Source organism: Pseudophryne corroboree, chromosome 4 (genome assembly GCF_028390025.1).
Source record: "Pseudophryne corroboree isolate aPseCor3 chromosome 4, aPseCor3.hap2, whole genome shotgun sequence".
Lineage (NCBI taxonomy): Eukaryota > Metazoa > Chordata > Amphibia > Anura > Myobatrachidae > Pseudophryne > Pseudophryne corroboree.
In genome coordinates, this window is record NC_086447.1 from 543,193,689 (window position 1) to 543,209,338 (window position 15,650).

The 15,650-nt window shown below is 45.3% G+C and overlaps 1 protein-coding gene across 12 annotated transcripts in view; it reads left to right on the forward strand.

The window, feature by feature from the left end:
• The window catches only part of PTPRK (protein tyrosine phosphatase receptor type K), a 689,055-nt gene that overhangs the window by 594,786 nt on the left and 78,619 nt on the right, over positions 1 to 15,650 (forward strand). For all 12 annotated transcript variants that reach the window (XM_063917349.1, XM_063917350.1, XM_063917338.1 and 9 more), the window contains one exon: positions 15,273 to 15,433. In XM_063917349.1, the coding sequence (XP_063773419.1) occupies positions 15,273 to 15,433 (161 nt within the window). The remainder of the gene's footprint in view (positions 1 to 15,272; positions 15,434 to 15,650) is intronic.

Below are 15,650 nucleotides of genomic sequence, written 5' to 3' on the forward strand. Positions count from 1 at the left end.
GCATGAAAGCATATCGGTGCTTGGGCGCTTGTTTCATACCCCCGCCGGTATATAACAGCGCTGCGCGCCATTCCTCCTCGCAGCCAGCTCCCACGGGTGCAGGGCGCTGGGGGAGGGGGGGAGCGCCCAGCATGTTCCAGCACGCTACGCGCCATTTCTCTCCCGATGCCAGCTCCATGGGTGCAGGGCGCTGGGAGGGAGCGGGGCGCCCTGGGCTGCATAGATTGTTCCCCGGCGCCATACGCGATACCGCCGGGCATAAAGGCGGTCGCGCGCCGCGCCGGTGCTCGCACACACCAACGTTTTACTAGGGTGCAGGGGGGGCGCCCTGAACGGCAGTGCTTTGTGTTTATGTATATAGTGGATTTACACTATATAGGTGTCCAGACTGTATATTTAGTCCTAAGAATGGAGTCAGCGCCATTTTCCTCAAATCCCCGCCAGGACTTGCTGTATAGTAAGATGGAGGGGGGGCACAGTGTTTTAATGCTATATGGGTGTCCTATAGCATTATGTTGGATAATGGATGCATAATCCTTGTAATACATAAATTCACTGTTTCCCTGTTAGTTGACCCACTATCGGTTAGTCGACAGGTGTAGGGGCTTAGTCACGAGCTGTTGTGGGGATAGCTGGTGGCTGCGCCGACGCAGGGCGGTACTTGATTCGGAAAATTAAGTATTACCAAGTTGGTTTTTGTGTGCTTAAAACAGTTAACACATTAGGGAGGTCACAGTGGTTTGTGGATGCCCTGTCGGCATCAACAGTATTTCCTGGGTGAAAAATTGTCAGGCTGTTATTGCCTTGTACCTATATATATGTATGTATATTTATAGGTGTTTGTGGGGGGAGTCTTATCAGATTTGTATTTGTATGCTTCCCTCAGACCTCTCGGGGTCCCCAGTTTATTATTATTGTTTTTGCCCGCTTACTATTCCTTGCTGTCGACATTTACTAAGTTTTCTGTCGACCATAACGTTCCTGGTAGATCCACATCGGGGGCGTGTCAGTACATGATCATTCACAACACATTACTGTCTCTAGGGACCTGGCTGGTTGGGACAATCCACTTGCATATAGGTTATGTCTATATGTTTATATATGTAGATATGGGTTTATATATGCATGTTTTGGATATATGTGTTTTATTGTGTATTGCAGGATGTATATCAATGAATGCTGAAATAATGGTATTCTTATCATGTGCTGGTCGCTCTGTTGATTAAGCTCTAGATTGGCCGTGACGAGTTGGTTCCGATCCTCTCAAGGAGTCCAAATATTATTCTCTTCACAACGCGGAGAGAAAATTATGACAGTCAACTCCTGGTCGACGCAGAGCCCGGTCGCAAAGGTTCATACACAGGCAGCTAAGTGAAATTTTATTTCTATATTGTGACCTTATTTGCACTGTGTGCACTTGAGAGAGTGTTGTATTCGGGTAGTTATCCGACACAATTACCCTACCCAGAGTGGGTAGGCTTGCCTATGTTTATTCTACCTGATAACATTACAGCAGGCTGCCACGTGACAGCAGGAGGTGTGACCGGAAAATTGCGGACGATGTCTCCGGGAGATGCTGGAGGAAGGTGTACAGCTGTTGGTGTGGCCTCTGTTCAGTCAATCTCGGCGGATTCCACTGGTAAGTCTAACTTCGTGAGTTAGCCTCCTTCCCGACGGTGGGTGCAGTCGTTTTAACCGGTTCGATACCGTTCTTTTTTCCTTTTCTGTGCAGACAGTAGAAGGTGAAAAGGTAAGTGTTCTGCAGCCTTGTTCGGTTCGCAGAAGTGGATGTCGTTTTCTGTTTCCACTACATCCACCACTTGTCGCTGAATCTATCTGGCTGGTTTCCACTCCGGTAGCCACTTGTCTACTAAGTTTCAGTTAGTCCAGGAATAGACTTGGACCTGTGAGTTATTCATAGAATCTAAAGGGGGACATTCTGAGTTCCAGTTGTTTCCCCTTACTGTTTTTCTAATAGATCTTGCCGTTCCCTTCTGGAAGGGGAGGTAGTACGCGACACCATACAGAGGTGCGTCAGGTTCAGGACATTCTCTGGTTATCCCTGTATAAAGGTGCAAATCGTTGTTTCTCTCGGACTGTTCTTAGACACAGGGATTGACTGTTGTTCCCAACGACGCAGATGTCGAAAGTGGGTTTCAGAGTACATACTGACCGGTTAAGGTTCAGTGTTTTTCCTGTGGAAAGAGGTCTGAGGATCCAGAGTTGGATCGGCTTTGAGGTGCCACCTCATCAATATGTTCCGTTAATAAAACAGATGGGTGCGGCCTAAGAGGCCTTTTTCGGTGAGCAGGTCTATTACCAGAGTGGTTTTCATGGGACCAGTTGGGAATGTGGTCTGGGTCTCACCTGCGCATGCACCGGAATATAATCCAAACGGCCAGGACATCGCTTCTGTGGTGTCTGCTCCATACTTGCCTACCTGACCCTCTCCATGAGGGAGAAAATGCTCTGTTACTGGACTTTCCTGGTAATGTATGATTGCCATCACCTGTGGTGAAACACCTTTCTTATCAATTAACTAGCTCACCACAGGTAATGGCAATCATACATTACCAGGAAAGTCCAGGAACAGAACATTTTCTCCCTCATGGAGAGGGTCAGGTAGGCAAGTATGGTCTGCTCGGTTCTCTCCTTCTAGAGGAATGAAGGTTCGGGATCCAGGTTTGGATCCTGGTGTCCGTGCATACAGATCTCCGATGCTGGGGAGCAGTCCTTTGCAAGGGCCGTATTTCCAGAGGATAAAGTCAAGTTGAAAAACTTGTCTGCTGTAAGCTTTCTTGAATTAAGAGCTTTTTTTCGACGAACATATTCTTCGTGTTCTGCCCGTGTTAGTTCTGCCAGACGACTTGTCAGCAGTGGCGTAGGTAGGCCGCTATGGCGGAATATGGAGCAAAGCGGCAATGGCAGAAGTTGCACAGTTTGCAGTTGAGGGGGAAGTCTGGAAAACGCTATATTAGCAGTCTTCGTTCCGAAAGTAAACGACTGGGAAATAGAATTCCTCTGCTGACGCGATATCCAGCCGGAGAAAATTCACTCATCATCGTGAAGCTTTCCCAGACGTGACAAGTCTTTGAGGAAGTGTCGCAATTGGACATGTTGGCGTCTCGCCTTAACTAGAGGCCTCAAGGAGAATGTTCCAGGTCAAGGGACACTCAAGATATAGCAGTGGACATCCTCGTGACACCGTGGGTGTTTTTAGTCTGTCTATGTGGCCTCTCCGCTTTCACTTTTCTGGCGGTGGTGAGCGTAAGATGTTCGAAGGTTCCGGTATCCTCTTGAATCCGGTCTATCCACCGAGAGTTGGCTATCCAGTTTTTCATGGTTTATTCATAGAAGATTAAGGCCCTCTTCCTCTACGTGAGGTAATGTTACAATAAGATCAGGGCGTGTATCATGACTTACCGCGGCTGCGTCTGACAGCGGGGCGGTTGAATGCCATATCCTAAGCCGAACGGGTGTTCCTAGTGAAGTCGTTTCCTCAATTCTTCAGGCTAGGAAAGACCTAACGACAAAGCGTTACCACCGTAGTTGGAGTACTTCTATGTCTCGGTGTGTATCCACGAAGGCTCCTATGGAAGACTTTCAGCTAGGTCGGGCTTATCCATACTTTACAAGCCGGTGTGGAGGCAAGCCTAATAAATTTCTCTATAAAATTTCGCTCTCGGAAAGTGGTCATGCTATTGGCTTTGACGTCCCCAAGGCGGGGTCGGAAGTGGTGGTTTTGTCTCGCAAGTGCCTTGTTTGATCTTTCAGGTGGATAGAGAGGAATTGCGTACTCGGTTGGTAGTTCTACCAAGAGTGGTTTCTGGGTTTAGCAGAAATCGGCCTATTTTGTTGCCGGTGGTTACTTAGGCATTGGCTGATTCAAATTCCCTCGATTTAGCCGGGGATTTGAGTATGTAGGTCGCCAATTTGGCTCAGTTTGGAGAAACAGAAGCTCTGTCTGTCTGGTATGTTCCTAGCATGGTTTGGGAGACTGCGTTCTGCAGTCAGTTACACGCTGAATTTGTGATGCGGTTTGGCATGTTCATTCTACGGCTGGATTGCCGGCACCGAAGTCGGTGGAGGTCCATTCTTTTGGGAAGATGGGCTTTTCTTGGGCGGATGCCCGGGGAGTCTCGGTGGGTTAACTTTGCCGAGCGGATTCTTGGTCTGGATCAAACGCTTTTGCTATGCTCTACAAGTTTGATATCCTGATTTTTGGGGACCTTTTGTTTGCTCATTCGGTGCTGCAGAGTCGTCCGCACTCTCCCGCCCGTTTTGGAGCTTTGGTATAAACCCCATGGTTCTTTTGGAGTCCCCAGCATCCTCTAGGACGTATGAGAAAATAGGATTTTAGTACCTACCGGTAAATCCTTTTCTCTTAGTCCGTAGAGGATGATGGGCGCCCGTCCCAGTGCGTACTGTGTCTGCAGTTATTGCTTTTGGTTACACCCTGGTGGTGTGTTTTCTCTGTCAGGCGGTTGATACCGTTGTTCATGCCATGACATGCGGGGTCTTATTTTTTGCTTATGTGGACACACGGTTTGTGTTACATATTCTCTCAGCATGTGACTATGTTTTGTGCATGCCATTGGCTGGTATTCTACTGAATGCCACGTTCTACGGTGTGTTTGAGGTGTGAGCTGGTATGACACTCACTGTGTTATAACAATAAATTCTTTCCTCGAAATGTCCATCTCTCCTGGGCACAGTTTTCGAACTGAGGTCTGGAGGAGGGGCATAGAGGGAGGAGCCAGTTCACACCCAGTTTAAGTCTTTATAGTGTGCCCAAGCTCCTGCGGATCCGTCTATACCCCATGGTCCTTTTGGAGTCCCCAGCATCCTCTACGGATTAAGAGAAAAGGATTTACCGGTAGGTGCTAAAATCTTATTTATTTTTTTTTTACAATTCTCACTATTCTACAGTTTAATCTGGGGTTGATTTTCATCTTGCGGCCACATCCAGAGTGGTTGGCTACAGTCCCAGGGACTTTAAACTTCTTAATAATAATAATAATAATAATAATAATATTAATAATAAGTGCATCTGTAGTTACAAGAGCATCAAGCTGCTTGGACATGGCCTTTACCTTTTAAAGTGCTTGTCTATAATTTCCTTCTGATTTCTTCAGACAACTCTCTCCTATGCTTTCATTGGTCCATGTTCATTGCAGTGCACACGATGATACCAAACAGCAGAGTGACTACTTTTCTCCATTTAAATCGGCTGAACAGTTGGTAAGAAGATTTAAGGCGTGTGATGCTAATTCAAGGAAGCAATTAGTTTGAAATATCACTAATATTCAATTATTCATAATTTATTCTAAGGGGTGCCAACAAATCTGTCCAAGCTATTTTTGAATATCTTTGGAGAATAAGCAACAATTCATCTGTTCTCTCAGTTTTTGCTTTATTCTATTAAATACTAAAGGCATGCAGGTATACAAGAGACAATGGGGGTCATTCCGAGTTGATCATAGCTGTGCTAAATTTAGCACAGCTACGATCTTCACTGACATGCGGGGAGACACCCAGTACAGGGCTAGTCCGTCCCACATGTCAGTCCGGCCCCCCTCGCAGAAGTGCAAAGGCATCGTACAGCGGCGATGCCTTTGCACTTCAAGAGTAGCTCCCGGCCAGCGCAGCTTTAACGTGCTGGCCGGGAGCTACTCATCGCTCCCCGGCCCGCTGCAGCTGCGTGTGACGTCACGCAGAAGCTGCGTGTGACGTCACGCAGCCGCTGCGGCCTGCCCCCCGTTCTGTCCGGCCTCGCCTACGTTGGCCAGACCAAACCCACGAAACGGCGGCCAAACGCCGCCGTTCCGCCCCCTCCCGCCCAGCGATTGCCTCTGCCTGTCAATCAGGTAGAGGCGATCTCATCCCTGCTACGGCCTTCGGCCGTCTGGCATGCGCAGTAGAGACCCATTCGCTCGGCTGCGTTAAAACGCAGCGAGCGGACGGGTCAGAATGGCCCCCAATAGCTTTTAATTTCATCACTTTTCAGGAGTATTGAAGTATTGTTTCAATGAGCTGCAAGGATGTATGTGTATATATATTTAATAGGTCATTGGACCTGACACACCTGGTCACCCCAGTCTCCATCCCATCCTGCTTTCAAGGATGGGGTGGTGGACTAAGTCTATTACAGGTTGAGTGTCCCATATCCAAATATTCCGAAATACGGAATATTCCGAAATATGGAATTTATTGAGTGAGATAAAGAAACTTTTGTTTTCTGCTGGCTCAAAGTGCAAAAACTTTGTTTAATACACAAAGTTATTAAAAACATTGTATTAAATTACCTTCAGGCTGTGTCTATAAGGTGTACAAGAAACATAAATGAATTGTGTGAATGTACACAAACTGTTTAATTTACAAAGTTATTAAAAATATTGGCTAAAATTACCTTCATGCTGTGTGTATAAGGTGTATATGAAACATAAATGCATTCAGAGCTTAGATTTGGGTCCCATCTCCATGATATCTCATTATGGTATGTAATTATTCCAAAATACGGAAAATCTGATATCCAAAATACTTCTGGTCCCAAGCATTTTGGATATGGGATACTCAACCTGTATTACCCGTTATCTTGAAATGAGGCGTTCATCAAGCAGATGTGTGTGTGATGTTTGGTGCCCACGTACGTTTGGCCATGAAGTGTTTATTATTGTTTGTGTGGGTTATTTGGGAGTTTTTTTTTGTAACCGTTTTTCTGTACGATCACTTTTCTCTTTGTACCCTGGTAGTCGTGAGCCCTAATAAAGTGCTGGATAGCTGAAGTGTTTTGTAGTGGTGTGGGGGGGGATGCCTTTGATGGTCTGGGTTCCATATAGGGGTGACCTGTGAATAGCTTACTTGGTGTGAATGCCATTTCATGGATAGGGGAACTTATGATGAACAAAAACAGTGTACTGTAAGCAGAGCCTGCTATTACCAATTTGGTGCCATAGTAAACATATTAGCTGGTGCCCCATAAACGATGTGATGGTGGGCTGCCATGCCACCTGTGCTTTTTCCAGGAGCAGAGCAGTGGTTCCTACATATATGCCTATATAAGCTATGCTCAGTCATGCTGTTGCTTTGACGTTAAACAGCTGTAACATTTTGTGTGGCTTTTTCAAGGATAGCTGTAGTTTGTAGAGATTATTTTTATATATGGTTCAGAAATGTGAGAATATTATAATTCATAAAGAATTAAATACTTTTAATATAGAGTTTATGCACAGTTGGAGATGATACATAGAAATTTTGTCTATGGGCACTTTGTGTTGTATGCATAGCAGCAGTTAAGTTAAGATGCCCACGACTGTTCATATTAGCATATCCTATGGTAGCCGCATAGCACTTCAAAGTACTACAGTGGGACTTGCTCAAGTCTGACCTCAGATTGTGGGGAAAACACCACTGTATATAAATAAATTATACATTGCTTGTTTCTTATCTACATTGGGGTTCGTAAGGACCAACTTGTTTGTTTTGCAGTTTGATTTTTTTCCAACTCAGTGCAACATTGAATTCAGCTCACTCTCCATACACATTGAGTAGGCTATGTGTGTTGGATTCATGTTCAACTCTACATGGACCCCGTAGTGTTTTATAGGCACAACAGACATATTTAGATCTTACATGTGTTGAGAAAACCCCTCCCCCGGGACATCCTGTCTAGTTGTGATTCTAGTTCCAATGGGAAGTCACTACCACTGCCAGGCATAAAATAATAATTAAAAGAAAAACAAAATGCCAAATATGAGTGTATGTCAAATGAGTAAAAATTCACCCACTTCAAAGTCTATGTTTAACGCTTCATTCTACTCATATTTATCTATTATTAATTTATGTTTTGAAGATCTCGAAGGGGAACTACAGAGGCTGCTCTACTCTTTTGGGAGACCACGAGAGCTCCACAAAATTTGAGTCTTCTTGACATTTTGTGAAAGTAGGCACTTATGTGTTTATCTTGCAATATTAGGGAAGAGAAGAGCTGGCGCAATCGAGACTATATACAGCAGCAACCAGCTGCTCAGGTTTACACTCCGATAACCACGTATTAGACACAGTACTGATAAATAGACCAGACAGATGCGCTTTGGGCGTTAATAAGTGGGTAAAATGGGCATAATACTTCCCTTTAGATTCTGGGGGACTTAGTGTTCATTCTAGCACCCTGCACCTTTCAAAACACATGCAGTTCCTCTTTCCTGCCTGTGACGTCGCTCTCTGCTCTGGTGCTTCTTAGCACATTCTGGTCTGCATTTTAGTGCTGAAATACAGAGCAGAGTGTTCTGAGAAGCACCAGGGCAGAGAGTGACACCCCTGGCAGGAAAGAGGAACTGCACTTGTTTTGAAAGGTGCAGGGTGCTAGAATGAACACTAGGGACTGTCTAATATGTTCCATCCTTGGAGAGAGATAAAGTGGAAGGAGATCAGTTACCAACCAACCAGCTCCTCGCATTTTTCAAACACAGCCTATAACATGGCAGTTAGGAGCTGATTGACTGGTCCTTTATATCTGTTTACTTCATCTCTCTCCAAGGCTTAGTACATAGGTCCCTATGTTCCCCATACATTTTTTTTCTCCATGTGAAAGCATTGTAGTGGGATTCTAGATGAAGAATCAGTTGGAACATATTAGAAAGTCATCCAGAACTTGAATTTTTTTCCACTTATTGGGGCTGTAGCACATCTGTCTGGTCTATTTATTAATATAGAGCAAAAGGGAGGATCCTGCACCACTTTAGATGTAGTTTGTAGAAAATGTACACATAGATATATGTTGAACCAACAATAAAATCAGTTTTGAGCAAAGAAGGCTCTAGGAGTCAATCTCATCATTTTTTATTTATTTTTAAACAAAATTTTTATTGACGTTTTAAAAATAATACAATTCACGTTAGTCAAGGCGTATCAAGAGTATGCAAAGATATATACGGAAATCCTAGCAAACGATAAACAACTTTTTCATTCTTCTGTGAGGAAATACTATAGGTACAAAAACCACCAGACACTTTCAAGCAAAATTGTCAGTATTTGACATGAACCACTACAGTGCAAGAATTTTCCCACAATAAATATATGGATCAAACAACACATATCGTCTTTACCTTGGATAAAAGTTAATATTGACAAATAATAAATAAAACATAGAGACAATGAACAACAATGCTTACCTTGGAAATACACACATGAGGTAAGAATAGGGAAAAAGAAGGAAGGGGGGCGAGGGAAGAGGATCTAAAAAGTATTAAAGATTCTTGATTAATTAGTCAAGTTCAGAAGCAATTAACCTATATTCTGTCTACTAAAATTGTTACATAAGTTTGGAGAGCATATAGTTTAAGAGGCTTATCAGAAGTGTTGGTTACATTTTTATTCCAACAATCGCTATGTATCATTTGAAATGCATCTGAGTAAATCAATCTAATCTTTTATTATGTCTGTTGGTGGTACTCCCCGGGTTAAACAAGAAAGCTGTATAATAGAGGGGGTTCCTGCAAGTGCGTAGGACTAAAGCAAAGAAAACCTCTTTGTGGGTGCACACTTAAAGAAAAAATATTACCAATGTTAGAACTTAAACTTTATTGTTGTTATTATTATAAAACTTAGATCAAACTCTGACCCCCGTAATCACCTCCTGATAAATAACCCTATATGAGAGTGTAAAAGATCATGAACAAATTGTCCTGGGTGAAAATATGTATCACAATATATTTTTATCACAGTATCTCTTATGATGCTCGCTTGTTTTGATGGTCTTATTACAGACACTCTAATTTGACGCACATTCTAGTTTTTCAACCCCAACATATTTGCTTCCCAGCAGATATACACTTAGAAGACATTTCTGTTTATTCATTACATATTACTGACTCATGTCATATATTCTCCCATATTTCATGTACACAATCTGATCCACACTAACGTTTTAGGCTATACATTTGGTAGAGAAATCAGCTTTTACATGATCAGTATCTCCTAGTGCTCGATATTCATTACACTGTCATGCTGCTTTCAGCTCGCAAATGCCGGATCCCACCCGGTAAGAGAAATGTGTCCTTACCGGGTGGGATCCGGCATTTGCGCTCCTTTGCTGGCTTTCCGACCCGGCAATATACCGGGTCGGTTGCCATAGCAGCAGGGGCGGGGGTGGAGGCGGCGCCGGGAGATGACCTCATCTCCTGCGCCGCCTCTCCCTATGCTGTGAATGGGAGCCGTGTCGCATCGAAACGGCTTCCATTCACACTGCACCTGACCCGGTATTCAACCCGGTAATAACCCTTCTTTTTTACTGGGTTGAGTTACCGGGTCAGGCGACCCGCTAATTCAGAAAAGGAGCTTTCACATCGCACACTGACCCGTTTCGACACGGCAATATGCCGTGTCGATACCGGGTTATTTGTGCGATGTGAAAGGGGTATTATTCAGTATGGATGTTTTTTCCACTGTATAGCCATTGACCTATGGTCTCAGGATCTTTGCAGCAAGCTACAGATCAATCAACTGGTCCATATGCATTGTTTTATGGCTGGATGTAACCTATAATTAGATAATTCTTCAGTATGTAGGTTTACGTTACATGTGAGAACGGGAACTCAATGTCTACATTTTAAATGTACAGTCCTTATTCAAATTTGTTGTGAGAATTTGCAGGTGCCATTGTTTAATTTTTTTATTTTTTTTAAAACTCCAGCTTCTTAAGGTGCATACACACGGAGAGATTTTGACTATGAGAGATTTTGACTAACTTTTCCCTTGAACTGGCAGTAGGAGATTTTGACTAACTTTACCAGAGATTTTGTCTAACTATGCAAGAGATTTTGGCTATGGGAGATTTTGGCTATGGGAGATTTTGACTATCTCATTTAAATAAGGGGATGAGTGTCATATATAGGACGATTTTACAGGGTGGCTGGTATTTAAATAGCTAAAAGTTAAAAAAATAATTTGCGTGGGGTCCCCCCTCCTATGTAAAACCAGCCTCGGGCTCTTTGAGCCAGTCCTGGTTGTTAAAATACAGAGGAAAAAAATTAGTAGGGTTCCCCCATATTACAACAACCAGCACCGGGCTCTGCGTCCGGTCCTGGTTTAAAAAATACGGGGGACAAAAGACATAGGGGTCCCCCGTATTTTTCAAACCAGCACCGGGCTCCACTAGCCAGGGAGATAATGCCACAGCCGGGGGACACTTTTATATTGGTCCCTGCGGCCGTGCCATTACCCCCCCAACTAGTCACCCCTGGCCGGGGTACACTGGAGGAGTGAGGACCCCTTAAATTAAGGGGTCCCCCCCTCCAGCCACCCAAGGGCCAGGGGTGAAGCCCGAGGCTGTCCCCCCCATCCGTGGGCGGTGGATGGGAGGCTGATAGCCTTTCAATAGTAATATTGTTCTTTACAGGTGGCCTACAGGTCCCAGCAAGCCTGCCCCAGCATGCTGGCACTTGGAGAACCACAAGTGCCAGCATGCCCGGACATAAAGGGCCCGCTGGCACCTGTAAAGAAAATATTGGGAAAAAAACACGACACATTCTTTAAAAAATCCTTTATTAAACTGGGTCTTCACCTGGGGGCGGCGGCCTTTAAGCTCTTTTGCATGGCCGCCGCCTTCCCAGGGCTTCCGGCGTCTTCACCTGGGGGGGCGCCACCTCCCGAGGGCTTCTGGGGTCTTGCTCCGGCGTCTTCACCTGGTGGGCGGCGGCTGCTAAGCTCTTTTGCATAGCCGCCGCCCATCCAGGACTTCCACGACGTCTTCACCTGGGAGGCGGCGGCCTTTAAGCTCTTTTGCATGGCCGCCGCCTTCCCAGGACTTCCAGCATCTTCACCTGGTGGGCGGCGGCTGCTAAGCTCTTTTGCATAGCCGCCGCCCATCCAGGACTTCCACGGCGTCTTCAGTCTTCAGGAGCTCTTCTCCGCTCCTCCTCCGCCGTCGGACTGAAAGCCGCTGCCTCGCGCTGACTTATATAAGTCAGCGGGAGGGGGCGGGGCGATGACGCGGCGAGACGTGATTGGCTCGCGGCGGCCATCTTGAATTTCAAAAATGACGCTGAGGCGCCATTTTTGAAACTGGTACCGCTCCGCTGCCAAACTCTGCAAGATAAAGGTAAATTTCCCCCGCCCGCACCGCTGCCGCAACCCACCGCCGCCCGCACCGCCGCCGCTCACACCGCAACCCGCCGCCGCCCGCACCGCCGCCGCAACCCGCCGTCGCCCACACCGCCACCGCAACCCGCCGCCGCCCGCACCGCCGCCACAACCCGCCGCCGCCCGCACCACCGCCGCCTGCAACATCGCTATCGCTGGGAAAAATCGCTGGCCTCTTAAAGTATTAGCGATTTTGACTAACTTTTGCAGCGACATAGCCAAAATTGACTTGCCTGCACTGACTATTTTTCCCAGCGATAGCGACCTAGCGGGGACGCGCATCGCTATCGCTGCCTGTATACACACGGAGCGATCTGCACTAACTTTCTGAGCGATTTTGACTATATAGTCAAAATCGCTCAGTTATATCGCTCCGTGTGTATGCACCTTTAGTTCCAGAAGACATCTGCAACTTCCTTAAGTGCGCTCACACTGGAACTGACTCAGTGGTAGACGTGGCTGTGCCAAAGTATGCATAAATCGCAGGGGACGTCTTAAGTAAAAATATGCCCACTGTCGGCATCTGTGATCTGCTTCTGTGTTCGAAGATGCAGCATCAGATCATGTGCATGAACATCGGACATCTGAGTAACCCCCTGCATACTCCATGTCCAGCAAAATCATGCTGTTGGGGAAAGTGAAGATGTGTCCGATGATGGAGCCACATTCTGGAACGCTGCTCATCACCGCCCCCAAATCTCAGCAGCATGTCAATCATGCTGCAGCTTTTGGGGCACTGTGAACAAGTGCGCAGACCCACATGCACATGCGCAGTGCGGCTTCTGCGTATGTGAAGGTCTTAACACTGATGCTTAGCAATAAAAAAAATCAAAGTAACGTATACCTATGAATTATTCCCTCTGTCAGTAAGTATGTATTAAAGTCCAAGCGGTAAATGTAACAGTCTACGATCTACAGGCATTGGTGGGTTCCGTGTGAGTCTGCCGATGTTTTAAAGTAGCAGGTTGTTTTTGTCTTTTTAGTGATTGCTACTTTAAAACATTGGGCACACATGTACAGAACCCACCAATATCTGCAGTTCGCAGGCTAGTACATTTACCCCCCAGGTCTGGTTAGATTTGGGTTTAGCCGGTAGTCAGATTGGTATGCACAGCGCAAAATGTTAGTTTGGAAACCGTATTAAACATCATGGGGCCGATTCAATTATCTTTGTGCCCCCTGCACAATCAGTCTATCAGAGCTATTCGGTTGTTGCTCCGATCAGATGGCCATTGCTAGTTAAGGCACAGCTAAACCCATCTAAAAAGCCTGAATGGGCGTCCAAATTCCGACTTTGGGCGCCCAAACTATGGACTTTTGAACACGTTTTTTTCTTGCACCTCTGAGGGGGGTGAGATAAAAATGTGTCTGCCGCCTCTAATGGCCGTCAATTAGAGCAACAATTGAATAGCTTCGATAGACTCCCATTCCTTCAGTCAGCCAGCAGGTGGCACGTGCCACAATTGAATCGGCCCGCAAGTATTATATAAGAAAAAGTGTTACATAATGAGGTCTTATCCTATTTAATTGTTGTCTGATATTGTTCATTTTGTTCCTTTCAATTGCCTTAGTATTGAGATACTTATAGATTGTGACGTTCTTCTCTCAATTGTGAAAAGGTGTGATTTGTAAGACCTTCCTTTCTGGAAAAATATTCTGCTTAAATTAGATGAGTCATTCATAATCCTGCATTTATACTCTGCAAATAAGGACATTTACAACAATTCTGTTGAAGGCATATATCTTTCCCACGTTTGTACATTATTTTAGATTTGTATGTGCTGCTGTAATTACATTGTTCCTGCAGACCATGTTATAAATTTCACAAATGAAATGCATTGCTATGTTCCAGCACCGTGGAGGCAAGAGGCAGAAACACCCTTTTCACATTATTTTAGTATCACCTGGATGTATTGAAGGGCATTTGGAGCAGTTTTCATGAAATACTGCTCCAAACCCTTTAATTCACTTTTCTTTTCTTTTTTAGTAACCCACATCGCATTCCCCATACTCATAATGGGAAATGTGATGTGGCCAAATTTACAAAAAAAAATGTGAAAAAATACCGCAGTGTGCACTGTGATAATCTCGCCATTTTAGACTGACAAAATCACAGGGCAGCACTGCGATAGGCAGGCATTTGCCCAGCTTTCTCTGCCCCTGGCAGAGAAAGCTGTGCGGGACTCGGCTCCAGAGATCAGCTATGTGTGTCCAAGCTGATCAGAGTGAAAAAAGTTAAAAAAAAAAAAAACCATACTCACCTGTCAAGGGAGCCGGTGTCTGCTGCTTCGGTGAGCGCTGCCGGGCGCCGGGTCCCCCGTATGCTGCAATGTGATCCCGGTGCAGTAAAGTGATGCTGCAAAGCGGCAGCGCACTTTATAGCACCGGGGGTCATCGCAGCACACAGGATCCGGCGCCCGACATCCCAGCAGGAGCAGCGCAGACCGGCTCCATGGATTGGTAAGTATATTGACCTGCTGGGGGGGTGACTGTGGCGCGCAGGGGGTAGTCGCGATGGGGGGGATCAACCGGGCGGCTGCGGTAGTGGAGATGTCGGCGGGGGCGGCACATGCGCAGCAGGACATCGGGGTATTTTTTACAAAATTACCCCGATGATGCTGCGGAGTGTCATTGCAGGGACAGAGCTTGACAGCAAGCTCTGTCCCTGCATGCAATAATTGATACATCCCTGCGATATAATCAATTATCGCAGTGCGAGTTTGGGCGATTTTATCACCTGTCATCCGCATCCTGGATGCAGATGGTGATAAATAGGCCCCTTAAACTTGAATGATATTTGGGTATTGACACATTGGTACTGCACTGCAGCCGCTGCAGGCATTTTACATGTTTGTTGGTAACCATGAACCAATATTCGTACTAAACACCTCCATTAAAAAGGCGGGGACTCGTCTGCTTTATCTGCCCCAGCCAAAGCATAGCATTTGTTTAAAATGTATTATAGTTTTACGCGATGCTGTACTTTGAATGCCAGTAACCTGGTTTTGAATGTTAGAATACTTGCAGAATTCACGATCTCTTCATGTGGCTGACATTTTTTTAGGTTTCTTTTTGCATCCATATTTATTTTCCTTTTCAAATTGTGGGCACTTAATTATTTTTCCTTGCAGTAAACTGGCCAAGAAACGAAAGGATGCGATGGGTAATGCGCGCCAGGAAATGACACACATGGTGAATGCGATGGATAGGAGTTATGCTGACCAGAGTACTCTGCATGCAGAAGATCCACTGTCTATCACCTATATGGACTCGCACAACTTCAGTCCCAGATGTAAGTATTCCCAAAACACTAAATTGATCTTGCTGCAAATTTTGTCTTCACTACACCTAAAACACATTTAGCCATTATTGACAGACATTGAATACCATTTACAAATAATGTTTTAAACAATTCCATACCATGACAGAAACGAGCATGGTGGCCTTTTTGTGTGTAGTCTTCTATTGAAGCTTTTTGCAGGTGATTTTTATCCACTGTTTAGCAATTC